Source organism: Anolis sagrei, chromosome 2 (assembly GCF_037176765.1).
Source record: "Anolis sagrei isolate rAnoSag1 chromosome 2, rAnoSag1.mat, whole genome shotgun sequence".
Taxonomy (NCBI): domain Eukaryota; kingdom Metazoa; phylum Chordata; class Lepidosauria; order Squamata; family Dactyloidae; genus Anolis; species Anolis sagrei.
Genome location: NC_090022.1, coordinates 263,758,431 through 263,786,195, shown reverse-complemented (window position 1 = coordinate 263,786,195; position 27,765 = coordinate 263,758,431). Strand labels below are relative to the sequence as shown.

Below are 27,765 nucleotides of genomic sequence, written 5' to 3'. Positions count from 1 at the left end.
TCTCAGCACCACTTTCCACATTGTTGCACAGCTTCTTGTCCTCCGGTCTGGTAGCAGCATGAAGATCAGTTTCACGAAGGAAGTGCAATGTGATATTCTTCCATATTCAGTTATCTCAAAAGCCCCATCAGACTGGATGAAATACTGTACATGAAATATTTGGGGGGGGGGGGGGGGAGGGATAACCAGAGAAATGTAGAGTTCTACAATAAAGTCAATTACAAATTGGCAATACCAAGCTATTTGTCTTGTGATAATCTGGCAAATGCCTGTTTCTGTGGTTTATATATATATATTAATCCCAGTCTTATATTAAGTAAAATCTTCTGAAAGTACTATGACTTTGTACTGAACCATCTATAATTGTGTTTTTTTTAAATTTTTTAAAAACAGACCGATTGTGACAAATACGTGCCAAAATCAGTCTGTTCCAGTCACCAGAATATCAACTGCCATGACAGACCAGCTGAAAAAGAAAATTCTACCTCAAAGGATACCAGTTCATGTGAACAACCTGACCAAATATCTTCATTCAGGAAGTAAGTTGAAAGAAAAAAAAAAGAATTTACTGCAAATCATGTAAATCCTAATTCCAGTTGCGAAACAGCTTTAGATGGGATGAATCAGATGATATGCAACTGAATCTTTATTTATTTATTTATTTATCGTATCAGAAGTGAATTGAGGGTACAGTTGCAATGTATTTAAAAACACAAACATATTTAAAAACTTGGCATTATACTAAACATTCTTTGACCAGTAGCTGGCCACTTGTGCCTCTAGTGTCTCTGTGAGAAGGTCCTCCATTACACATGTGGCAGGGCTCAGACTGCATTGTGATAGGTGGTCTGACACTTGCATGTCGTGGACTTCACTTTGTCGCCCCATTTCTTAAGGTTGGCTCTGCATCTCCTAGTGCCAGAGCACAGTCTGTTCAGTGCCTTCCAAGTTGCCCAGTCCTCTGTGTGCCCAGGAGGGAGTCTCTCATTTGGTATCAGTGATGGATTGAGGTTCCGGGTTTTAGCCTGCCACTTTTGGACTTTTACTTGCTGAAGTATTCCTGCGAGTATCTCTGTAGATATTAGAAAGCTATTTCTTCATTTAAGGCATTGGCATGTTGGCTGATATCTGGACAGTGGAAGGGCCAGAGATGTTGCTACCTTGATCCTTTCATTATTGGCTGCTACTTCCCAGCAGATGTCAGGTGATGCAATACCGGCTAACCAGTATAATTTCTCCAGTGGTGTGGGGCGTAGACATTCTGTGATAATGCAGCATGTCTCATTAAGAGCCACATCAACTGTTTAAACATAGTGAGATGTGTTCCATATTGGGCATGTGTATTCAGCAGCAGAGTAGCAAAGTGCAAGGGCAGATGTCTTCACTGTATCTGGTTGTGATCCCCAGGTTGTGCCAGTCAGCTTCCATATCATATTATTTCTAGCGCCCACTTTTTGCTTGATAGTCAAGCAGTGCTTCTTGTAAATCAGAGCACAGTGCAGGGCAACTCCCAGGTAGTTTGGTGTACTGCAGTGCTCCAGTGGGATTCTTTCCCAGGTCCTCAGAGTTTGAGATGCTTGTCTGTTCTTAAGGTGAAAAGCACATGTCTGTGTTTTAGATGGATTAGGAATTAGGTGTTTTTTCCTGTAACAGGCAGTAAGAGCTTCTGTTCAACCATTTCAAAGCCTCCTCCTTGAGAGGTGATGGCACAATTGTCAGCAAAGATGAAACTCTCTACCCCTTCTAGCAGTGGCTGATCATTTGCGTAATTGTTAAGCATTGATGGAGCAAGCACGCTCCCCTGAGATAGGCCATTCTTCCCTTTTTGCCAACTGAAGCTGAAACAGTTCTATTGTCTAGAGATCTTGAGTATGAAATATAAATTTACTCTGAATTATTCCCATGAGAAAGATATCATAATTTACGCATGACTGGGGCATTGCAGTCTGAATTTGACTTTTCTGTGGTCCCAGTCCAGCCTTCAGGTGACTTACGCCTGCTTCCACATGATATCATTGTTTACTGTTTTTATAGTTTGGGGGTAAGGTTTTTTTTAACTGTTCTAAAAGTTGAAATGTCTCTAAGAAGGCTCCAATGCTGGCACTAAGGCATTTAAGTGAAAACCCAATTGTATTTTTTAAAAGTACAATTGTATTTTTGATATCATATTTTTTCTGTGACTCCTCCCATCAATGAAGTAAATAGCTCAAAATTTCTCCAAGGGTCTATTTGGCTCTTAGACTTAAAAGAGTGTTCCCTTGATTTATATTTGTGTGTGTGTGTGTAATACAATTACTATTCAATTCTGGATGAGCCAAACACCCTACATGGTTCCGGCCCAGCTTATCTGCCCGAATGTATCTCTCCTTACAAATCATCCAGGAATTTAAGATCATCTGGGGAGGCCCTGCTCTCGATCCTGTCTTCCTCGCAGCTGCATTTGGCGGGGACAAGAGACCTTCTCAGTGGTGGCCCCTCGGCTGTGGAACTCCCTTCCTAGGGATATTAGAGCAGCCCCCTCCCTCCTGACCTTTTGGAAAAGAGTAAAAACCTGGCTCTATGAGCAAGCTTTCGGAAACGCAAAATAATCAGATAAACACAGTATGATGAAATAATGAACACGGAACAGCTTAAACAATGTAAATGGATAAGGTGTTGAACTGGAAAACATTGATTATTATAGTTTTAATGGTTTTATATGGATTTTTATTATGCGATATTAAATGTTTTTAATTGATATGCATGTATGTATGTTGTGGCATCTAATTGTTGCCAATCTGTATGCTGCCCTGAGTCGCCTTCGGGCTGAAAGAACAGGATAAAATGCGGTAAATAAACAAATAAATATTTTATTTAATTCTTTGCTATTTCAAAGAAATGTATGAAATGTACTTTGATTTGTCAACAGCTCAAAGACTAAAGGTAAGGCACAGAAATGTTTACAGCTGGAAAATGGTTCATTCCTCCATTCATATTCAAAACGTAATTTCAAAGTTGAGCCAATAAGAAAAAGCCAGAGGATTGCCAAGAAAGGTAGGAAAAAGTTATTTGTTTTTTTGTTTCTACCCAATGGTCAACATAACTTTAACATATTACTTAGAAAATATTTAACTTAATCTTCTACATTTTAATTGAAAGCTTAGTAGTTTCAACCTATGTGTGCAACTAACTGGTGTAAGGAGTGCCAGACAATAGGATGTTAAGCTATGAATACTAAATAGGTGGTGGATATGAACAGGTGAATTAACTTCTGTTCCTTCATTAATTCATATAAAAATCTGTTTTCTTTCTTTCAACCTATTCCTGCCAATCCCTTGTCAGTAAATTCTAATATCTGGCAGAGTTTATTCTGTTTCCCTAACTATACACTCTGTATGTTTGTGACATTTTCCCTTAAGACATTTTACACAAGCTGTTATAAACTGAATTATGTTCTTTTATGTCTTTAGATGTGTTTCTGAAAGAATAATGCATTAACTCATGATTCATAACAAACTCATTATATAGTTTTCTAATTTAAATAACAAATATCAGACCTACACTTTGTTTTATAAAGTTTATTTGCTCTGTTTACCTTTCTCGCCCAGAAAAGCAATGTCATTATATTTCGCTGTTAGACAATAGAGACATTTCTGGCCAGACTTTATTGCATAGGGCTGCTGTGGAAGATGACCTAGATTGTATCCTAACACTTATACACAATGGTGCAGATGTGGATGTTCGGGACGATGCAGGTAAGCATAGTCTCCAATATAGTTCTGTATAGAGTAAAAATATACAGACTAATGGACGTATACATGCATGCACACACAGTGAAATAAATTTGGAAGAAGCAAATTATTCTCTGATTTGTAGTTTTTGTTGTGCAATAAATTATAGGTTAGACAAGTTGAAATGATGATTGGGAAATACTCAAGCACCCTTCCTAAGTGGGCTACTGTAGCACCGTTCTTCCCAATGCAGCCTGTGAAGATGTCAACATTATAGGTTAGACAAGTAGGAATCTTCACAGCCTGTATTGGGAGGAACGTTGCTACAGTAACCCGTTCAGGAAGGATGCTTGAGTATTTCCCAATCATCATAGATTGGTTCTCCAAGCCATCCTGAGAATGAGAAGTTATACTTATTGAGAATATTCATTCTGGGATGACAAGGGAAAGAACCTACATTCTCCCCCTTAAAAGAAAAAAATATGTTTGGGATGTTTTAGGAAGTAGAAGTGGTAAGATCTATTTTGTAGAAGTTGATAAGATCTGGCTTGTTATGATAGTTTGATAGGGTAGTTTGGTTGGCCAGATAATTAAACAGTTGGAGAAGGGAGGAGGCTCATTGCACATAAATGAAAAGAAGGTGAGTTCTTGCTAGCATGGAAGGCATTTGGGGGCTAAACTCAGTTATAATGAATGCATATTCTCAGTCAGTATAACTTCGCATTTTGAAAGTGATAGAAATGTATGAATATTATTACATCATGCTAATAGGAACAGGAGTTCAATCAACAACAATCCTATGAGGTTTAGGATATCAGCTATTGGGTGGTGAAGGTAAAGGTAAAGGTTTCCCTTGACATTAAGTCTAGTTGTGTCTGGCTCCGGGGGGTGGGTGGAGAGGTGGTGGTGCTCATCTCCATTTTGAAGTCGAAGAGCCGGCGTTGTACGTAGACATTTCCAAGGTCATGTGGTCAGCATAACTGCATGGAGTGCCATTACCTTCCTGCCAAAGTGGTACCTATTGATGTACTCACATTTGCATGTTTTTGAACTGCTAGGTTGGCAGAAGCTGAGTCTAACAGTGGGAGCTCACCCCGTTTCCTTTATTTGAACCGCCAACTTTTCGGTCAGCAAGTTCAGCAGCTCAGCGGTTTAACCCATTGCGCCACCAATGGGTTAAACCGCTAGCTAGTGGGTAGCATGTAGCTATTTGTGTCCTCAAAAAATAATAAAAAAACAGTTTTGGTGACACAAATAGCTACATGCAAGCTAGTGGATAGCATGTAGCTATTTGTGTCCCCAAAACTTTTTTTTGTGTCTCCTTGCCTCTCAAAACCTGCTAAATGTGTATAGTGAATTGTACTATCAACTTTTAATAGGAAAATCTAAAAGTTAATATGTTTGTTTTCAGTTGTTTAGGTCTATTTGGCCTAAATAGGAAAATTACCCCTAGATCCACTGCAGATGCACCCCCCCCCCCCGCCCAAGTGTAAACAGTAACAAAAGATGTCATGTTCCATTTAGAGAAAGTAAAGTGTTTTCCACCAATGTGCTATAGGTTGGACTCCACTACATAAAACCAGTGCTGCTGGTTTTTTTGAAGCAACAAATACCCTTTTAAAAGCAGGAGCTGAAGTTAACTGTAAAGGAAGTGATCAAGTAACACCACTGCATGAAGCAGTTAAAGGGGGCCACTACAAGGTAGTTCATCACATTTCAATATAGAGCCCAGTATACCATATGTTGCTTGTTGTTCATTAGTTGAGAACATTTGACCAAACTGTAAGTGATGACTTATTACTATCTTTACTATTTGGTGCATGTCAAGTGGGCTTCCATACAAGAAGCTAAACCAGATTTAAAACAGTAATACTAAATGTATGCTATTGTAATAGATTAAGATTCTGGAAGAGTAGCTGTCTAAGTCTTGGCTTTCATGGATGGATATGCTGCTTGGGCCCTGGAATATTGCAGTGACCCCATCTTGTGTCATTCTTGGAGCTAAATCAGTGTTTCTCAACCTTCCTAAAATGTGACCCCTTAATACAGTTCCGCGTGCTGTGGTGACCCCTAACCATAAAATTATTTTTGTTGCTACTTCATAAATGTAATTTTGCTACTGTTATGAATCGTAATGTAAATATCTGATATGCAGGAAGTATTTTCAATTACTGGACCAAATTTTGCACAAATGCCTGATACGCCCAAATCTGAATACTGGTGGGGTTGAGGGGGGAATTGATTTTGTCATTTGGAAGCTGTAGTTGCTGGGATTTTATAGTTCACCTACAATCAGAAAGCATTCTGATCTCCACCAACAATGAAATTGAATCAAACTTGGCACATGGTACGTCCATGACCAACAGAAAACACTGAAAGAGTTTGGTGGGCATTGACCATGAGTTTTGGAGTTGTAGTTCACCTACATCCAGAGAGTACTGTTGACTCAAACAATGATAGATCTGGACCAAATTTGGCACAAATGCTCAATATGCCCAAATGTGAACACTAGTGGAGTTTGGGGAAAATAAACCTTGACATTTGGTAGTTGTAGTTGCTGGGATTTATAGTTCACCTACAGTCAAAGAGCATTCTGAACCTCACCAACGATAGGATTGAGTCAAACTTCCCACACAGAACCCCCATGACCAACAGAAAATACTGTGTTTTCTGATGGTCTCTGACAACTCCTCTGAAACCTCCATCATGACCCCCCTCCCCAGGGGTCCCAACCCTGAAGTTGAGAAACGCTGTTCTGGAATGCACTGGAAATATGGTTTTGCTCATTGAAATGCCTCTTATGGCATGGGTCTTATTTTTGCTCATTTTTGTTCTTTTTCTTGCTGAGCTACCCAGCAGGTACAAACACTGGTCCCAATTAGTTGTCTGTTGTGGATGCTAGTTCTCCATCTGTCTTGCTTCTCTCACATGGAATATTTGTACAACTGCTTAGTGTGCAAGCATTGTTCCTTTGGTGGGAAGTGAGGTAATTCATGCTCCTTCATGATCATGTATAATCTCGAGACATGACTCTTGTGTGAGAGAGATCCTCTTTTCAGTTGCTTGACAAGTCTGTGCAACTGACGTATGAAGAATTGCAAATTCTATGAGAAGGTCAATAAGTTACTATTAGAAAAAAAAATCATGCAGGAGCAAATCCCAGATCCCAGGTTGGGTCTTTAGTTTATCTAGGGTAGTGATTAGTCAATAGTCAGGCAAGAGGAAAGGGCGATATCTGCCTAGGAGCTTCTTCTAGTTAGAGCAAATAATATTGTGCTTCATAGGTAGTCTGACTTACAGAAGGACTTATATACATTCCCACATTGCTTCTTCATAGAACTATGGCACTACATGTTTTGATTTTATATCTCTGTGTAGTCTGACATGGTAGTTATTACCATATACCGTGCAGCTGTGGACAAATCTACATAAGGACCACCAAACACAGCGCCCAAACATGACCCAAGGAACATGAAAGGCACTGCAGACTAATTCAAACAGAGAAGTCATCCATAGCAGAGCACTTGATGAACCAACCTGGACACAGCATGTTATTATTATTAACATAGAAACGCTGGACCACTCTAACAACTACCATGTCAGGCTACACAGAGAAGCATTGAAATCCACAATCATGTGGACAATTTCAACATAAAGGAGGAAACCATGAAAATGAACATTATCTGGCTACCAGTATTTTTAAAATCTAAGATCAGGTCAGCAAGTAAAGAAAAACATTAAAAAAGCAGGGGAATTCTAAACAAGAAATAATCAGTGCTAGCTAATCACCTCCCAACATAGGATTCCCCCAGGTAGGAAGCATCCAAGTCTTGAAGCTGCAAAGCCTTTCAGTTAATAGAGATGATCAATTGCAACATTCACACTTACCTCAAGCAAACAAGAGTTTATTCTCCCACCCTGGATATTCCACAGATATATAAACCTCACTTACCTAGGTTGTTGTAGGTTTTTTGGGTTATATGACCATGTTCTAAAAACATTCTCTCCTGACGTTTCGCCTGCATCTATGGCAAGCATCCTCAGAAGTTGTGAGGTCTGGAGGGAATGCTTCAGGAGAGAATGCTTCTAGAACATGGCCATATAGCCCGAAAAACCTACAACAACCCAGTGATTCCAGCCATGAAAGCCTTCGACAATACAATAAACTCACTTGTCTAGTTTCCAACAGTGTATGTATGTATATCTTATAAGGCTCTCAAGAAAGTAATCTAAATTAAGATTTTATGCTCTCTATTGGAATAACTTGTCTTGATTTAGATTACTTTCTTGAGAGCCTTATAAGATATACATACATACATTTTTGTTCTATGTCATTATAGATACTTGTGCATTGTTTGCTTGTTTGTTTGCTAGTTTCCAACAGACCTCACAACATCTGAGGATGCCTTCCATAGATGTGGGTGAAACATCAGGAGCGAATGCTTCTGGAATATGGCCATACAGCCCAGAAAATTCACAGCAACTTAAAGCATTCAGCAGTTCTATGACTATTGGGTTATATTGGGTTATAACTTGTGAGTTTGATGTTCAAGACGATGTCATGGTTTCCTTCCATCAGTTCAGTCCAGCAATTCCAGTGCCAGAATTGGGAATTATTTACAGTAAAAATCCATGTTTAAATGACCCACAATTTAAAAACTCATTAGGTAATGTAATTAGGGTTTAACTTAATTTTAAGTTTGGGGATATGGTGGTCATGGCTATTTTGTGTAACTTAGCTGGTTTTGTAATGATGTAAAACTAACATGTTACTAGCCTAATTTCAAGAGTTTTCTCTTTAAATGATGCGTGTTAAGAAATTACTTTCCAAGGAACCCTTCACTGTTTTCTAATTGGCTTTATCATTTTTCTGTTTTTACCCATACCAGACAGACTGTTGCACCATCTAGTGGAAAAAGAAAGAAAAAAATCTTGATATTCTGGAAAGCTAAAACTTTTCCATAAAAAGTTACAAGAGAGTTCTAATATCCTTGAAATCATGTTTGAATATGGGGGGGGGGGGGGGGGGACACTTTAGCCTGATAATCTGGTCATACCTCCCTGAACTCTGAGCATTAACGAGTTAATTGCTTTTAGAGATATATTAAATATTAGGAAAATACACATTCTTCTGGAAGAATTCACCTTATATACCATTTCAACATAAAATCAACATTAAATCAACATAATGCAATTTGTCTTCATTTTATTTTACAAAAATCTTTTTCTGATTTTCTAGGAGTTTGGAAATGTATTTTTTTTCAAACTCTAACTCTGACAATGCTGGTTATTGATTCTGAGAGTTGTAATTCAAAAAGTAACTTTTGTAAATTGCCCTTCTAGGTTAAGTTGCAGTCCTAGACACTTTCCTGGGACTAAGACCAGTGATATCCAATGGGATTTATTTCTGAGTAGGTTCAGAGACAATTTTATTTATTTATTTATTTAGAACTTTTATATCCCGTTCTTCTCTACCTCCGTAGAGGGACTCAGAACTGCTAACAGCAAGAATTCAATGCTAAACAGTAAATAACATATTAAAACAACATACATAAAAACAATAGGTTAAAATACATATAAGATTAAAATACATATAAAACCATTTGCCAAGTTAAAAACATCATCCAACTCAGTCCACACATTGTGGTCCAATAACTTTAGTCTTTACGGTCTCTGTAAAGTTTTCTCTACATAACTTACTTTCTTAAATATACGAAGACACAGCAATGTAGTGGTTTGAGTATTGGACTAGGATTTGGAAACAATTGTAATTCTATCTGAAACTCTAAGGAAACCAAATGCACAAAGGAAAGTGTCTAGATCTAAGGAAGTAATGCTACCCCTCTATTCTGCTTTGGTTAGACCACATCTGGAATATTGTGTCCAATTCTGGGCACCACAATTCAAGAGAGATATTGACAAGCTGGAATGTGTCCAGAGGAGGGCGACTAAAATGATCAAGGGTCTGGAGAACAAGCCCTATGAGGAGCAGCTTAGGGAACTGGGCATGTTTAGCCTGAAGAAGAGAAGGCTGAGAGGAGATATGATAGCCATGTATAAATATGTGAGAGGAAGCCACAGGGAGGAGGGAGCAAGCTTGTTTTCTGCTTCCTTGGAGACTAGGACGCGGAACAATGGCTTCAAACTACAAGAGAGGAGATTCCATCTGAACATTAGGAAGAACTTCCTGACTGTGAGAGCCGTTCAGCAGTGGAACTCGCTGCCCCGGAGTGTGGTGGAGGCTCCTTCTTTGGAAGCTTTTAAGCAGAGGCTGGATGGCCATTTGTCAGGGGTGATTTGAATGCAATATTCCTGCTTCTTGGCAGGGGGTTGGACTGGATGGCCCATGAGGTCTCTTCCAACTCTTTGATTCTTTGATTCTTTGAAAGGAAATCGTGATGGTCATTTAAGTCTATCTGTTAAAAGAGGCAGGTCCTGCATGCAACAATATATTACTCGTATAGTATATGCCTTCATTAGATGTTGATGTGTTGCTTGATGTTTTGGCTAGAAAACACATTCCAAAACCAGAATTTAGTCTTAACTGGAAAGAGCATTAGAAAGCTATAATGTTCATTTCATCGTTGCCATTTTCTGCATGTACAAAAGACACAAGTAGAAACTTCAAGCTTTCAGATAACAGATGTTGCAGCCCAGCCACCTATGTAACTCCTTTTCACCCAAGATGAAGAGCTAATTAGCTGAAACATGGCTCAGCCGAAAGGAATCATTGAACTAATTGAAAGTGTATTAATTCTATAGCTTGGGTGTGATTCTGGATTCATTGCTGAGCCTGGAACCCCAGGTTTTGGCAGTGACCAGGGGAGCATTTGCACAGTTAAAACTTGTGTGCCAGCTGCGCTCGTACCTTGGGAAGTCTGACTTGGCCACAGTAGTCCACGCTCTGGTTACATCCTGTATATACTACTGCAACACACTCTACGTTGGGTCGCCTTTGAAAACTGTCTGGAAGCTTCAACTGGTCCAACGGACGGCAGCTGGGTTGCTAACAGGAACGGCTCTCAGGGAACATATAACACACCCTGTTGCACCAGTTTCACTGGCTGCCAGTTTGCTATCGGGCACAATTCAAAGTGCTGGCTTTGGCGTATAAAGCCCTAAACGGTTCTGGCCCAACTTACTTGTCTGAACACATCTCCCCTTATGAACCATTGAGGACTTTAAGATCAACTGGGGAGGCCCTGCTCTCGGCCCCCCCTTCGTCACAAGTACGTCTGGCGGGGATGAGAGACAGGGCCTTCTTGGTGGTAGCCACGTGGCTATGGAACATCCTCCCTAGGGATATTAGATCGGCTTCTTCCCTGTTAACATTTTGGAAGAAGCTCAAGACATGGCTTTTTGAGCAAGCTTTTGCAAATACAGAGTAGCGGATATAGGACAATGGAACAACTATACGATGGTACTGGACAATGTTTTAATATGGATTTATCAATGACTTATGTTTTATTGCTGTTGTTATGATTTTATGTATGTTAATGTTTTTAAATTGTACTTGTGCTTTGTGGCATTGAATTTTGCCTTGTAAACTGCCTCAAGTTGCCTGAGGGCTGAGAGGGGTGGTATACAAGTACAGTAACTAAATAAATAAATATAGAAAAAAATACTAGTTCAAAAATGCATTCCAAGGTAAAGAGTACAAAAAAAATATTTCCAAGGTATATGTTAAAGGCAAAAGCAAAAGTATATCCAAAGTATAAGTTTCAAAAGCTGTTTCAAAATATAGGTTACAGTTAGTCTTCTTGAGACAGCAATAAACGAAGTCCCACACTGACAGTAAAGCCAAAATCCACAAAACTTAGACCAAGAACTGTATCCAAATGAGATTCCCCAACGCCAGACAGGAAAAACATGACATGAAAGCAAGGCCAGAAGCTCGGATTACAGAGCCCAAGGAAAAGATGACTTTGTTGGGAAAATACAAAGTTGCTTTCACACAAGTAATCCAAGGGGTTCTCTTAAGAAATTGAGACATTTTCTAAGAAATTGAGACACATGGAGACACTTTCTAACACCTGCAATCCCTCTGTTTATCTTTCAAAGCTGAGAAACCCTTAATTGCTTCTGCTTGGCACTATCTCGTTGTAACTGAAGATGCTGAGCAACAATCCAGCATTTCCCACCTACCTCACATCTTTCCCAAGGTCAGGGAAAGCCTCTGGAAGCAGAACCTCTGGCAGCGTTTCATGGGAAATGTCCTCACTAAAAGCAGATTTGTCTGTAAAACCATTTCCATCATCCAGGGAAGAACTATTTTCTCTCTGAGGCACTACAATTCAGGCTCCAATTCAGGAGCACAAGACCACACCAAAAGGGGTGGCTTACATGAGGTCCCCCTCCTTCTCCTCAGACCAGGTCTCAACACCAGAATTGAGAGTCAGAACTGCAAAAGTAGTGTATCAGACCAGTAAGTAAAAGCATGACCAAATAGAAAGAAAGTAGCACAACATATGTCATTCTTTTTTTTTGTAGAGGAAGTAACATGGAAATCTATGTATATGACTATTGTATAAATAACAAAAATGAGATAAACTAATTTAGGAGTTTTAAAATTCACAATTAGTATTCTTAGCTACACCTGTAGGCTTCCTTCACTCACCATGTTTAGTTTCCTGAGCCTATCAATACTAGGTCTGAGCATGGGAGGCCTCATTGCCATTTAACTGAATGGGGATTGGGCTAGATGGCAGGAGATTGGACTGGATGGACCATGCATTCCCTTCCAACTCTGTGATTCTTGAATTCCGTGACTGAATTCACTGTGCACATTGCACTGTATGTGGAAGTCTGTAATCAAGCCATAAATAATAATAATAATAATAATAATAATAATAATCTTTATTTATACCCAGCCACCATCTCCCCCAATGGGGACTCGGGGTGGCTTACATGAGGCCAAGCCCAAAAACTAAATTACAATAAAATAAAATAAAATACAAGTACAATAAAATAAAATAACAACATTGCAATAAAGTACAAAACATAAGAATGCAATAAACAATATACAAAAAAACATTAAAAAAACAGTAAACTGTTGTGATGTGAGTCTTATAAAGAATCAATATTGCAATATAGGAATGAAAAGTGAGTGTCTGGATCAAAATTTCAGATTCATCTTTACCTCTAGGTGGCAGATTTGCTGCTTTGGTATGGAGCCAACCCACTGCTTAAGAATGAGAAAGGGAAGAGTGCTTTAGAAGAATCCACTGACAAGCATATGACGAAACTACTTGAACGCTATAGCGCTAAACATAGAAAAATTTCAGCAACAGGTAGGTAAGGGTTCCCTTATTATCATTTACAAAGCAGGTACAAAAAAGACACATTTATGCACATTCTGTCATGTCTGGGTGTTCAGATATATAATTACATTTGCAAACATTTATTTGGTTTTGAATGAATTAATCAGGAACTGCTGTCATGTGATGTGGCAAGGTACAACTTTTAGCATTTCAATTTTAGTAATGTATTTTTTGAGAGCCAATGTGATGCAGTGGCTTGAGTGTTAGACTACAACTTGAGACAAAGACCATGAAAACCCATTGGGTGACCTTAGGATCACAGAAAAATAGAGTTGGAAGAGACCACGTGGGCCATCCAGTCCAACCTCCTGCCATGCAGGAAAAGCACAAGCAAAGGTACAGTTGCCCTCCAACTTCGGGCAGTCTTCGATGACACACATTTCCTTGATCCATTTCAAACCGGCTTCAGAGCAGGATACAGAGTTAGGACTGCTATGGTCGTCTTCGTGGATGATCTCCATCTCAACACCAAGAAGGGAAGTATGTCCCTGTTAATTCTTTTAGACCTCTTAATGGCTTTCAATGCTATTGTCCTTCTGGAATACCTGGAGGGGCTGGGAATCAGAGGCACTTTGTTGCAGTGGTTCCAGTTGTACCTCTCAGGCAGGTTCCAGATGGTGGCACTTGAGGATATCTGCTCCTCAAAAAAAGGAGTTATGTGGTATCCCACAAGGTACCAATCTATCTCCAATACTTTTTAATATTTACATGAAACGGCTGGGAGAGATCATCCGTAGGCATGTGGCAGGATGTTATCAGTATGCTGATGCCGACCAAATATATTTCTCCATGCCTTCAAAACATCTTCAACTAAGGATAGCATGTCTCCTCTGAATGACTGCCTGGAGGAGGTAATGAGTTGGATGAGAAAAAAGAAATTGAAACTGAATCCAGACAAACAGAGGTGCTTGCCATTAAGGGTCCTAATCTGGGGATGGGATTACACTCCCCCTGAAAGACTGTATTCGCAGCTTGGGAGCGCTTCTGGATCCGTCTCTCCAAATCTCAGCTCAGGTAGATGTAACAGTCAGGAGTGCTTACTATCCGTTTCAGTTGATAACGCTAGCTGCACCCCTTCCTAGATTTGGAGGACTTGAAGATGGTACTGCATGTACTGGTAACCTCAAGATTGGACTTCTGTGACATTCTCTACTTTGGACTATCCTTGTACCAAGTTCAGAAACTCCACCTGGTTCAAAATATGGCAGGCCAGATTGGATACGGGAAAATCTAGGAGTGAGCATATTACATCTATCCTAAAGTCACTCCACTGGCTGCCAATTAGTTTTCAAAGAAAGTAAAAGGAATTGGTTTTGACCTTTAAAGTCCTACATGGTTTGAGTCCAGGTTACCTACAGGACTGCCTTCTGTACAATCCACCCCACACATTGAAGTCCTATGAGGGGCAGTTACTCCAGTTAGCCAGAACTTGATTGGCCACCATTACCCAAAGGATCTTTTCATCAGCCACCCCAAGACTGTGGAACGACCTGCTGGAAGAGCTCCGACAGCTAGATCCACCATCAGAATTTAGAAATCATCTAAAAACCTATCTCTTCTGGCAGGCTTCCGAGCCAGTTGAAAGCATGAATTTTAAATGCATGTACTGTGTTTTGGTCTCTGTCCTGTGTGACTAATGTGTATTTTATAGAAATGCTTGATATGTATCTTTTATGGAACTTCATTTTAATATGTGTGACATTTATATTGGTGTGTTTTTTACTGTGCTGTGGGGAGAAGCGGGTAAGAAATATTTTTTTTATTAATAATATTAACAATAATAATTAGTATTATATGGGAGGGGATCAAAATCAGAACGAGTTCTCACAGGATGATGAACCACACATCCCAAAGAAGCAACTGTAGTCAAAACAAATTAAAAATGTTGCCTTTTATAGAGCTAAGGAAAACTTGTTTCTAATGGAACAAGTGTGTGGGAGTAGTTATTCATTACTTTAGATGAGTGTGTAAGTCGTGTGAATAGAAATTTAAATGGAGGAGCAGTTAAATATCTTTAGACACAGCGAGGACTACATTTGCTCTGGTTGAATTTGCAGAAATTCTCAATTTGAGGATTAGTCTTGCCTTGTCTGTGCTTTTTTTTTTTTTTTTTACTACAGTGTCCATTAAACATAGGTTTGGGTTGCTGTGAGTTTTTTTGGGCTGTATGGCCATGTTCCAGTAGCATTCTCTCCTGATATTTCACCTGCATCTATGGCAGCCATCCTCAAAGGCCCAAAAAACTCACAGCAATCCAGTGATTCTGGTCATGAAAGCTTTCAACAACACCGTGATAGGTTTATTGACACCCTCTCGCAAACCCCCAAGGGGTCCTGACCCCCAAGTTGAGAAACGCTGTCCTAGATCATTCCAAAGGCTTTTTTGCTACTATGCTGCTATCAAAATCCATTCTGAGACTACATAGAGGTAATTGTGGTAACCTGCAAAATATATCTGGGTGGTTCTTTTGCTTTTTTGTTCTGTTAAACATGTTTTTCAAGGCCAAGTGAAAAAATACAGCATTCATTTACTGGCAATACGAATATGCTAAAGCAATACAATGTGAAACTAGGGGAAAAATAAGAGAAAAGGCAGCACACAAAATAATTCTGTCTGAAAAACACAAAATGGTTGTAAAATATGGAAGGCAACAACATTGACGTGTGCATGTTTTGTTTTAAAGACAAAGCAACCAGATAGGGAAAGATATTTGCCATTTTCTTGGCTACAAGGAGTGAAAAAATTGAAATTACCAAGGAATGAATCTGGTCACACAATGAGCCTTTCTTTTACAAAAGAGCAGTTGGATCCTTGGTGTATGATCAGCATAATTCAGGCAGAGCCTGCAAAGCTACAGAAGAGTTCAGCATGCTCATGGGATTAGATATATAGCAAGAGAGTGACTCCAGTGCTGGCAATAATGAAGATTCGCCAAAAAAGGAAGGAGGCTTATCAAAGCTCTGAGTTGGTAGGAACAACAAAAGGTCAAATGACTAATTCCAGTACTGTCACATCCCAGAATTCTGTTAAAGAAGAATCCTAAGTTACTTTCTATAACTTATCTGCTAAATGAACCTAAGATAGAAAGCATGTGCCATGAAATATGGTAACATGCACCCTTTTCTTTAGGTAACCGCTTGCATCTTAAGGATACATGTTTGCAGTTAGGAATCATAGAATCATAGATTCATAGAATCAAAGAGTTGGAAGAGACCTCATGGGCCATCCAGTCCAACCCCCTGCCAAGAAGCAGGAATATTGCATTCAAATCACCCCTGACAAATGGCCATCCAGCCTCTGTTTAAAAGATTCCAAAGAAGGAGCTTCCACCACACTCGGGGACAGAGAGTTCCACTGCTGAACGGCTCTCACAGTCAGGAAGTTCTTTTACATTTAGAAAAGAAAGCATTAATCCTGCTGGTGAAAACTATAGATCACCAGAACAATGTATCCAGTCTCAGTGCTCTGTGGATAAAATCAACCTAGACTGCCCCAGAGGAACGCTTTTGGAGCATGGTCTGAACCAACCCAAGATGTTATGTCTGAAGGTAAAGGTAAAGATTAAGTCCAGTCGTGTCCGACTCTGGGGGTTGGTGCTCATCTCCATTGCTAAGCTGAAGAGCCAGCGTTGTCCGTAGACACCTCCAAGGTCATGTGGCCAGCATGACTTCATGGAGCGCCATTACCTTCCTGCTCCCTATTTATCTACTTACATCATGCTGCTCCCCGGATTTGATCCTGCAACATTTATTCAGAAGAAAGACTACACAATCATCTCATTGGTGTATGGTGCAGCCCCCGGTGGCGCAGTGGGTTAAACCCCAGTGCCGACTGGACTGAAGACCGACAGGTCGCAGGTTCGAATCCAGGGAAAGGCAGATGAGCTCCCTCTATCAGCTCCAGCTTCTCATGCGGGGACATGAGAGAAGACTCCCAAAAGGATGATAAAAACATCAATTCATCTGGGCGTCCCCTGGGTAATGTCCTTGCAGACGGCCAATTCTCTCACACCAGAAGCGACTTGCAGTTTCTCAAGTCGCTCCTGACACGACAAAAAAAAAATGGTGTATGGAAATGCACATATTAGTGATTCTGATTATATGATTCTCTCTGATCAGTCAATTTAAATGCAAACCAAAATCCAGATAAAAATACCCGCAACACTGTTGAAATCTGCAATGAAGAAACAGTTCAAGTTAGTATGGAAATACCCTCAACTTATTCATTTCCTGAGGGCAGTAATAACTTGGATATTAGCCCTGAGACATATACCTTCTGAGTAAGACCGTTCACTCCTGTGCATGGGAATATAACTGTAGAGCCATATGTAGAAGGAAATGTGAGAAGATATTCCCCCGAGAGAACAAAAAATAGTAATATGAAGGAGAGTAACACATTCCTGATTTCATAGGTACAGGTTAAAGAACCATTGCAACATAAACACAGAGGGACTACTGCATTCTTACATAGTAATATTCATTGATGTTTCATTATATTTTATCTCCTAGTACATGATAGCTATCTGTTTCTGTGTGTGGAATTGTATAAACAGGTCCCATCTGTGTTTGTAATTCCCTACTTAACTCAGAATATTAATGCAAAGGCTGGTTCTGTTCATATAATATAACCTGGTACACATATGATTTTGAACCATTTTATTTATTTATTTATTTACTTTATTTGTATACCGCCCCTCTCAGCCTGAAGGTGACTCGAGGGGGTTTGAATTTTTCTTTAAATTCAAATTTTAATTTTTTTTCCCAGAAATCCTGGAAGAATTAAACCTACAGCTCCTGGATCAGCCATTCACAAATCTACATTGTGGGCCTCCTTCCAGTATGATATAGGAGCAAAACATTAATATTCCTGTGTTATATGCATTCATTATTAAATTGTACAAATGATATGTATGCTGTATTGTCAAAGGCTTTCATGGCCAGAATCACTAGGTTGTTGTGTGTTTTCCAGGCTGTATGGCCATATTCCAGAAGCATTCTCTCCTGATGTTTTGCCTGCATCTATGGCAGGCATCCTCAGAGTTAGTGAAGTCTGTTGGAAACTAGAAAAATGTGTTTATATATCTGTGGAATCATAACAGTAAACAAAGAACAACACTCAAAAACATGGGAATTCCAGGCAAGAAAAAATCAGGGCCAACTAATAACCTCCCAACTAATTTCTGCTGCACTGAAGACTAGGACGCTGAACAATGGCTTCAAACTACAAGAAAGGAGATTCCATCTGAACATTAGGAAGAACTCCCTGACTGTGAGAGCTTTTCTGCAGTGGAACTCTCTGCCCCGGAGTGCGGTAGAGGCTCCTGCTTTGGAGACTTTTAAACAGAGGCTGGATGGCCATCTGTTGGGGGTGCTTTGAATGCGATTTTCCTGCTTGGCAGGGGATTGGACTGGGTGTCCCTTGAGGTCTCTTCCAACTCTATGATTCTATTATTCCCCCAGGCCATTAAATGCTAATCAAGGTGGCCAATTGCTACATTCACACCTACCTAAACAGACAAGAGTTCATTCTCCCATCCTGGACATTCCACAGATATATAAATCCCATTTTCCTAGTTTTCAACAGACCTCACAACCTCTGAGGACGCCTGCCATAGATGCAGGCGAAACATCAGGAGAGAATACTTCTGGAACATGGTCATACAACCTGGAAAACACACAACAACCTGATAAGTATGGTGTTTCCCCCTTTCACAAGCCATATGTGCTCAGTTTATCTGAAACTTTGTTTTAATTGAAAACAAATACAATATACTGTGACTAGATGTATGGAATGTTAATGCATATTGAAACATGGTTACAACATCTACCCTTGAAAGAAAGGAATAAAAGTGTCAACTGATTTTCAAAGTAATTTACCTTTAATATACCATATGGTAATTTCATCAATAGAATTGGCACTGTTCTATTATCCAGGCAGAGGCCACAAGGGGGTGCTAGAGAGAGAAGGATAGTCCATGGGGGGGGGGGGGGGATAGGACAATTTCCCCTGTTTTTGCTGGTTATTCCCCCGCCTTGAAAAGAAAAATGGGTTCCTTTGGAACTAAAGAGACCTGTATCCACTAATTGCAGTAATGCAACTGTAGAATATGTATACAAATACAAATGTCAATAAAACATAGGATTGTTACATTCACATTTAACTTAAATAATTTGTTCTTTTCTTGAAAGATGAAAAAAAAATCTTCACGTGTGTGGAAATAGTCCTTGTGTCTTTACTACAGACGAGTTGACTCCAAGTCCTTGCACAGTAAATGTGCTATTTACTTTATTACACAAGAGTAAACTCTAACATTCAACTGTTTCGACTCCCCACCTTCCCATGTCATAAGTAATAACTTCTGTAAATCATGGTGATTGTAGCATGCTAATTCTTAGCCTCAAAGGACTATAGAGATCACTGAAAGATATTGCAATGAGGCAAATTGACATGAAGATTCAACAAATAGGCTAGATAAGCCATTACACTCAAATGAATTAGAAACTACTTAGAATAAAACAATGCAACTGAAGTTTAATAAGAATTTCCAGAATGACCATTAGTGTTCCGGCAATGCTGAAAGTAATATTTCCCCAAATCATTCACATTTCAGTTAGACTGAAAAGCCACAAATAACAAATGTGCTTGGTAAGTAGTTAGTATTCATGTAAAGGAAAAATTCCAGAAATTAATGTTATGTTAGAATTCTGGTAGATTTATTTTATTTCTATGGGGTCCTCAAATGTGAGTGTGTGTTTGTGCCTCCAAGTTTTCTGTTGACTCATGGTAATCCCATGAATTTCACTGGCTTTTGTTAAGCAAGAAATACTCAAAAGAGGTTTGCCAGTTCCTTCCTCTGAAAAATCGCCTGCTATACCTAGGATTCTGTGACAGTCTTGCACCCAAGTAATAACCAGGGCTGACCCTGCTTAGCTGATAAGATTAGACAGGACCTGGTGCTTTCAGGTGTTTGTACAAGGGTCTTACTTAGGAAAGACATGCATATATTTTACAGTAGTAGGTCTTCCAAAGTGATATATGCTATGTGTGTGTGATAGGGGTGTTTACATTTCTGCACTGTTTGAATGTAATTGCTTTCCATTTCCATTTCTTTTTTACTAGTTGCATTGATTTTATGTGGGGAACAGTCTATAAATAAAACTATGCCAACTCCAGAGAACTTATAGTTTAAATATATGCTGTCTGATAACAGATGATGAATTAATTATATGTGAATGTTAGAAAACTAATAGTTTCCAAAGTACAATTGTGTTACATTGCTAAAGCCTATACGTTAATTAATGTGTGAATATTTTATATCAGCATAGTTGATTGCATGTTTTGGCATATTGTGATTCTTTAGATAATGCTGTGATGATGGTTTGATTTCTTGAATTCCTTGTTTTCCATGGCCATAGTTCTATTATAGTCACACATTTAAAATATCCCATTCATTTTAACGTATTTAGTGTGGGTTTTGTTGTAAGAAGGTAACATTTTGTTGGATCATGTGATTTTAATAGGATGTTTTTAATGTTTCGTCTTAGTATTTACATGTTATATATGCCTGAGTCGCCTCCGGGCTGATATGAGCGGGGTAGAAATAGTGCAAATAAAAATAAATAAGTATGCCTATGTTTAATTGTTTTAATGATTTTACTTTATAGTTATATGTCACTATTTAGTTGTTATGATTTTATTTTATTATATGCATGTTGGCATATAATAATAGTCAGAAACGACTGAACGAATGAACAACAACATAGCATTGAATTCTTGTCATATTGTAAACCGCCTTGAGTCATCCCCCCAGGAGTGAGAAAGGCGATATATAAATATACTAAATAAATAAATAATACCCAAAGACAAGCTAACTGGACAGTGCATTCACCTACATTCCTCATTGTCTCCTTTTATAATCAACAGCCTCTGATTTTTGTTCAAGTCTTGAACCTTAATCTTATTTTATAATGACAGGTTATTGTCAAAACAAATATCTCACCATTTATGGTTTATTTGTGGTTTTAACTTCTAACATCAAAATAGTTTAGATATTATTCCCAATGAAACCATCAGCTTCTCTGTCACATAGTGGGCTCTGTCGCCACCCAAGAAATACCGTCCCCTTTTTTACCTAAACATTTCAGATATGTTAGGTTTACATAATTTTCCCAGAACTCTCTTGCCATCTTCTGAGCTCTCTTTCTTTAAAGTCCCTAAGCCCCATTCCTAGCATCTTATTTCAGTAATTTTATTATAAAGCTTTTCTGTTCAGGAAAGCTTGTTATATACAGCAATGGTCAGAAGAAGATCATGATGACATTTTAAAAAAAATACTCTATATGTAAAAGGGTTTTCCATCTCTCTAATTTTAATGGAAGAGATAGGTACCATGGTCCAACTAAAATTGAGTGAATTTGTTTAAATCTATTGAATATGTTAAACTTTGGTATAGTCCTGTTCCTATTGTGTTTGTGAATTGTTTTAGAGTATTATAACCTGACCAGTTACGGAATTTAAACATCCATACTTAATGTATTTTCTTCATTTATTTTCATCTCTGTTGAAAATGACTAGGGTTCATTAAGGTAAAGGTTTCCCCTTGAAATTAAGTCTAGTTGTGTCCGACTCTGGGTGGTGGTGCTCATCTCAATTTCTAAGCTGAAGAGCCAGCATTGTCAGTAGACACCTCCAAGGTCATATGGCCAGCATGACTGCATGGAGCGCTGTTACTTTCCCACCAAAGCGGTACCTATTAAGCTAGGCTGGCAGAATCATAGAATTCTTGAGTTAGAAGAGACTTTGTGGGCCATCCAGTCCAACACCCTACCAAGAAGCAGGAAAATTGCATTCAAAGTACCCTCAACAGATGGCCATTCAGCCTCTGTTTAAAAGCCTCCAAAGAAGGAGCCTCCACCAACTCCAGGGTAGAGACTTCCACTGCTGAACAACTCTCATAGTCAGGAAGTTCTTCCTAATGTTCAGGTGGAATCTCCTTTCTTGTAGTTTGAAGCTGGTGTTTATGACAGGAACTCACCTCGATTTGAACCGCCAACCTTTCGGTCAGCAAGTTCAGCAGCTCGGCTATTTAACATGCTGCGGCACCTGGTATTACTGGAATAATATTTTAATTATTCACACGTGTTCATAACCTAGAACACTTAGCAATATTGTGCCATTTTATTAATACTGGGGTCTTCTACATTATTTCTGTGACTTGCACAAATAGGTTATTTCTCTGTAAGTCTCTCTCATGGCTCAGGGAGTAAATTTTGATCTTGAGAGATAAAGTCTTGCCATGTTTGAGAGATTGAGATGAATATGGATGCATTTTATTGTAGTTTGTTTTTGACACCTAAACATATTCTACAGAATATACAGTATTTCTGCAAACTTTGAAATCACATTTTTTTCCTTTAGAAGAGAGAGAGTTACACTCTTCCAGATCTAAGAAAATATGTCGCTGTGATTGCTATAAAAATGATAACCTCGTTTTACAACCCACATCAGCTAGTCAAAAATGTGATGAGGTAAGTAAAGAGAGTTGAAGAGTTTTGTGCTGCAGGTTTCTGGATGAGATGAGCCCAGAGCATATGCCTTCGGCTATATTTCTGTGCTGTATTTTAACAAAAGGCAGCGCACGAAGGGTAACACAGATCCAAAATTCAAACACTGCAACAAAATGCAACTAATTTTTGAACCATCACAATGTCAATAATAACTCTATACCCTGAGAACACTTTAACTTTAACTTCCTCCACCCAAAAGATACGTTTAAAGACAGCAACACTTCTTTAGAGGATCATTATCCTTTAGGCATATAAGCTGATGTAGCCATTTTATGAAGATGGAAGAGAAGAAATGGAAAGGCTTACCTTAATGGTTCAAAAACCAGACTGTCCCCTCCAACAATGCTTCTCAAGGAGTAGCTCTCTGTAAAAGCCACAGTCTACTGTGCAAAAAGTTTCTTTTCACTTTTATACAAAGGATATTTCTGCAAGTAACACAGCCATTGTGTAGATTCAGATTAATGTTGTTATTTGTATTTGGCAGAATGAATCTATCAATAAAGTATTGCAGGGAGTAGAAGAGAACCAGGAAAGACTTTTGCTCTTTGAATTGAGAAGCCAAAAAGATGCAGGTAAAGATTAACTATAGGAATTATAGGAATCCTTTGCCATTGATGTTATTTGCTGTTTTGTGCATGTGTGCATCCCACTTCCATGTAGTGTCTATTGGTAAAGTAGGAATTCCAGTACTTATCCAGGGTGCACTTTGGAAGGTAGTCAGTGGAGACTTATGTAAGAATTATTTACACATATATACTGGCCAAACCTAAGATGACTGTTCACAACATAATCTTTATCCCCAAAAGATAGTCATAGTGGCACAAGGTTTTTGATAGAAAGAAAAGCCCACTCTTTGTCTTCATTGCTGCTCCCTTCAAAGGTTTAGTGCAGGCCAGACAAACCTTTTTGTACACTATATTATAGTCTTGTTCATTTGTATAGAATCACTATCTATATCTGTTTGTTTCATTTGTAAGGTCTCCTTTTCGTTTTCTAGTGCCTCTCCTGAAAATGGGTGCCTTTCCAAATGAGCTTTTTGAAGAACAAATATTTTTGTCCCATTGGCAGCAATGGGTGGGCTTCCCATGCTCCCCTTCCCTTCAGTTTTAGAGCTAGAGGGATGAAACTAGCCAGCTTCACCACTATTTTTCCCTGTCGTTTCCTCCTTCAATTGGGAAACCTACCTTGTGCCACTGCTGAGGTCTCTTCATTGGAGCTAGGGACTGACCCACGGTGGGATTCTTGACGTGGAGATGGAATGTGCCGCATTCGCTGGCAGCTTGCCAGGGCTTCCCACCCATCGCATTTGCCTGTGGCCTTGCTCCATGACTGTGCAGGCCCAGAAAGGCACTGACAGGCGTGGGTGCTTTCTGGGCCTGCACATCACACATGCATTCCCTTTCCAAGGAGACTGTGTGTGTGGCATGCAGGCCCAAAGCACCAGCAGTTGCCAGGGCCTGCAGCCGAGTGACGAAAATCAGGTGACCAAATGGTTACCGTTCACACATTCGTTTCCCTGATATTTCCATACTGGAGAGGGTGTACCGTTTTGTGACCTCTGAATGAAACAAATGGTATGAAAACACGAATTAAATGACTGAAATGGTTACCAGGCCCATGACTACCATATTATTTTGGTTTAAGGGTAATTAGCCACTTCTGGTCTGTTTTTAGAGGGGGAAAGTGGAATATAAATATGGTCGACATCATTATCATCATCATCAGACATTGCTTTTAAAAAGCACCCATTGCCAATTTTTCGGTTTCAGCTATTAAAATGACACATGATTTAATTGCTCATGGAGGAGTGAAAGGTTTAAAAGTACCTTTGTGTCACAAACACTTGTTCAATAACTCATTAACATTGCAATCCTATGCTGTCCTTACTCAAAGTAAGTATTTTGTGTTCTGTGGAAATTGGTCCCTTAAAAATTGATTTGAAGCTGAAGACTCTGAATCATCAATTTATTGATTGAAATGTTTCTACATAAACAGTATGTCACATTATTTGAATATTGGGATGTTTTTATTGCATCTGATCATTTGAAAAATGAATAAAACCTTGAAAATATATAAACTCTCTTGAACAGATCTTTATATTCAAGACCTGACTCAAATACAAAACACTCTGAATGATATTCTTGCCAAACAGAAATCGGAAAGAGATAAACTTGTTAACAAATACAGGTAGGTAGGTAGAATAAAAATATTTTTATCACTGACTCGTTTTTATATAAACTAGAATGCTGAGCATATGTCTAGTTCAAAAAGAAGCAAACTGTAGCATGAAATGAAGTTTCCAAAATCTTTCACTAGTTTTAATACTTTTGTAGTTAATCTTGTCCTTTAATCAATCTTCCTGCTAAAAATAAACGTATAGAGGTATCTGGATCCTTGGGCATAGGCTGTAATTATACTATTAATTTTATTATTTTTTTAATAAAATGATAATATCTTTATTTCTATATCCTGCCAGCATCTCCCCAAAGGGACTCGGGGTGCCTTACAAGTGGGACCAAGATCAATAACAACAAAGTTAGACAAGTAAAAACAACATTAAAACACAATGAACATGTGACAATCTAATTTCACTGTTTAAACTGTAAAATATAAAAACATCATTAAAACACATCAAAGCAATCTCAATAACCAGAACCAGGACTATGGTGGGCAGATAAAAATTAGAGAGGCCTGGGCATGGACTTGTGCAAAAACAGATTGTAGGGCCATGGCTGTGGGTAAAGTGTTGAAATTTGACTGTCAATTAGGGCAAGGCAATCATAGATAGGGGCCTAACCACTTCCAAATGTGCATTGGAACATCCATGTTGTAAGGTCCCTGCGGAAGGTGAGCAGAATGGGTGCTAGTGGGAGGGAATTCCAGAGCCAGGGGGTCATCACTGAGTAGGTCCTCTCTCTTGCCACCACCAGGGGCAGGAGCAAAGGAAGGGCCTCCTCAGCAGATCTTAGGGACCGTGTCTGTTCATAGGAGAAAAAGTACTCACAAAGTGACTGAATGAAAATCAGTCTGCATTTAAAAAGAATCAAAGAGTGAGGATTCTGTATTTTAAAAACTTTTAAAAGAAGTTTTTGCTCTAGGTTAGTGAAAAGATATGTTATTGTGCTAGTACCAAGCCATATAGTTTAATAGTTTCTTTGAAAAACTTTTTATTTCTATGGTATTTTTCTCAGAAGTTAATGTTTTTAATTAACTGTGTATTTCAAAATTCTGTTTCAGAGCTTCTGCAGAATCTTTTAAACAAGGTGCTCTGAGGGAGCAGCTCATAAAGCTTGTATCCAGACAAAAGAGACTTTTACTTATGGCTCAGAAACAAAAAGAACTAGGCTGGAAAATACAGAATTATAAGACTTCCAGAAAAGAGCTTTCAAGTTCAAGTAAAAATGCACTTGGTTATTGTGAAAGCAGCAACACGAAGCATGACATATATCATAAAGCAGTACCATGTCTTGCTGTAGTTAAAAATAGTTGTGTAATGGAACACTGTTTTTTAGATCAAGAGCCCAGTCAGTATTCAAACAGATCCCCAAATTTTTCAGTAGGAAATGGACAAGTAATTGACCAAAAAGATGCTGATCAACAAAATTTGGCGGGTGAACTAGGATATCCAAAGACTTTCCACGCAGTGGAACAAGCAATCTTACCTTCAGCCTCTTATATTCAATATCTAATAGAAACTGATAGTATATCAGTGACACCACAAAGAAACAAACCTCTGACTGCAATATCAAGAATATATATACCAAATAACTCAGAAACTGGAAGTAGTGGAAAAATTAAAAGCAATCAACCAGCCACTGAAAGTCAGCAAGTTTTCACAAATGAATTTTTGCAGCCACATTCAAATATAAATGATACTTTCCAAATGCATCCAGAACCCATGTGCTGCTTTCTTAGTACTCCAAAAGACACAATTCCAAAGAAAAGGGTTGCAAATTTAGAACCTGCAGAAATATATTCCAAAAGCATAATCACTCCGACTGCCTCAGATTCTGCTAAACAGTTAAGCTTCAGAACAAGTAAAAAGAATCCGTTAGCAAACCTGTTTAAACAGGGAAAAATTAAGCCAGGAGAGGATGTTCTAGAGTTCATGCTGGAGGTAAATTATTCATGTAAAGTAATGTCAATATTCATGCAAAAGTGAAACACACATATATGAACTTATCTGAGTGTAAATAGATGTGAGAAGTAGTTTGAGTTAAAATGAAAGCTAGGTAGGGAGAGACTGTATTTTGTCTTGGCTTGTATTTGGGGCATTAAAGTTAAGGCGTTTTCAGGTTGGTCCCCAAAGCAATCTGTAGTGTCCTAATGCTAGCATACTTGGTACATTGAATCATCTTCATTGCTTAGAAGCTTATGCCATTTATAGATCAAAGAGATGAGTCACTCATGGCAATATTATAGACTACAGCAAAGTATTATATACATTTACATATCACTCTGCTTTCACATTGATGTTGTTAGTGATAAAGAATAGATGGTTTGGAAAAACTGCAGGAAACATAACTGATCTCTCCCCACTCCCCCATTAATAGTGCCTAGTAGCAATGGAGTGTACATTTTCATATTTAATTTGGGTGGCCCAACAACCTCAATTGAATTTGCCATCTCGAATCTGTCAGAAATAAAGCAAATAAAAATGCTATGCTGCTTATGCGGATAAAATGATCCCATGTGCAGGCAAAGTTATTAATCAAGGTTATTGCCTAGGTTGTTTGTCAAATCCTTAATTTGCTAATACGTAAAACCCATCTTTTCTGGGAGCCCTAGTATTTGGCCTCATTTGATTGACATTTAATTAATATACTGTAGAGAATGTAATCCATTTTTTATTAGTCAGAAGAGTGAGGATAAGAAACTGACAAAGGTCAAATAGGTCCTAAATTCTATTATTTTTTTTTGCAAACTTAATTTAAATTAAAATAGTATACTGTAAAGGAGTGCAATATCCAGAGATGTCCATAAGACTCAAAATGCACCCCTACATTATAGATTTCAGTGGCAATTTCTAATGTGTATATTTTGAGGTAGAAAGTATATATAAAGATTATATCTTCTCAAATTAAATAAATATAGCATTCTCTCCTATATTTTGTTGGTTGCTTTCAAATTCTGCTTGTTGTTGACATTGCATTGTGATGGTTGAGCAGT

General features: G+C 38.6%; 1 protein-coding gene across 1 annotated transcript in view; it reads left to right on the top strand.

Moving 5' to 3' along the window:
* ANKRD31 (ankyrin repeat domain 31) overlaps window positions 1-27,765 on the top strand; it is a 71,663-nt gene that overhangs the window by 38,436 nt on the left and 5,462 nt on the right. Inside the window, exons 8-15 of the mRNA XM_067464571.1 lie at window positions 394-539; window positions 2,909-3,033; window positions 3,588-3,734; window positions 5,269-5,411; window positions 12,856-13,000; window positions 22,448-22,557; window positions 23,081-23,168; window positions 24,687-24,783. Coding sequence (XP_067320672.1) covers window positions 394-539; window positions 2,909-3,033; window positions 3,588-3,734; window positions 5,269-5,411; window positions 12,856-13,000; window positions 22,448-22,557; window positions 23,081-23,168; window positions 24,687-24,783 — 1,001 coding nt within the window. The remainder of the gene's footprint in view (window positions 1-393; window positions 540-2,908; window positions 3,034-3,587; window positions 3,735-5,268; window positions 5,412-12,855; window positions 13,001-22,447; window positions 22,558-23,080; window positions 23,169-24,686; window positions 24,784-27,765) is intronic.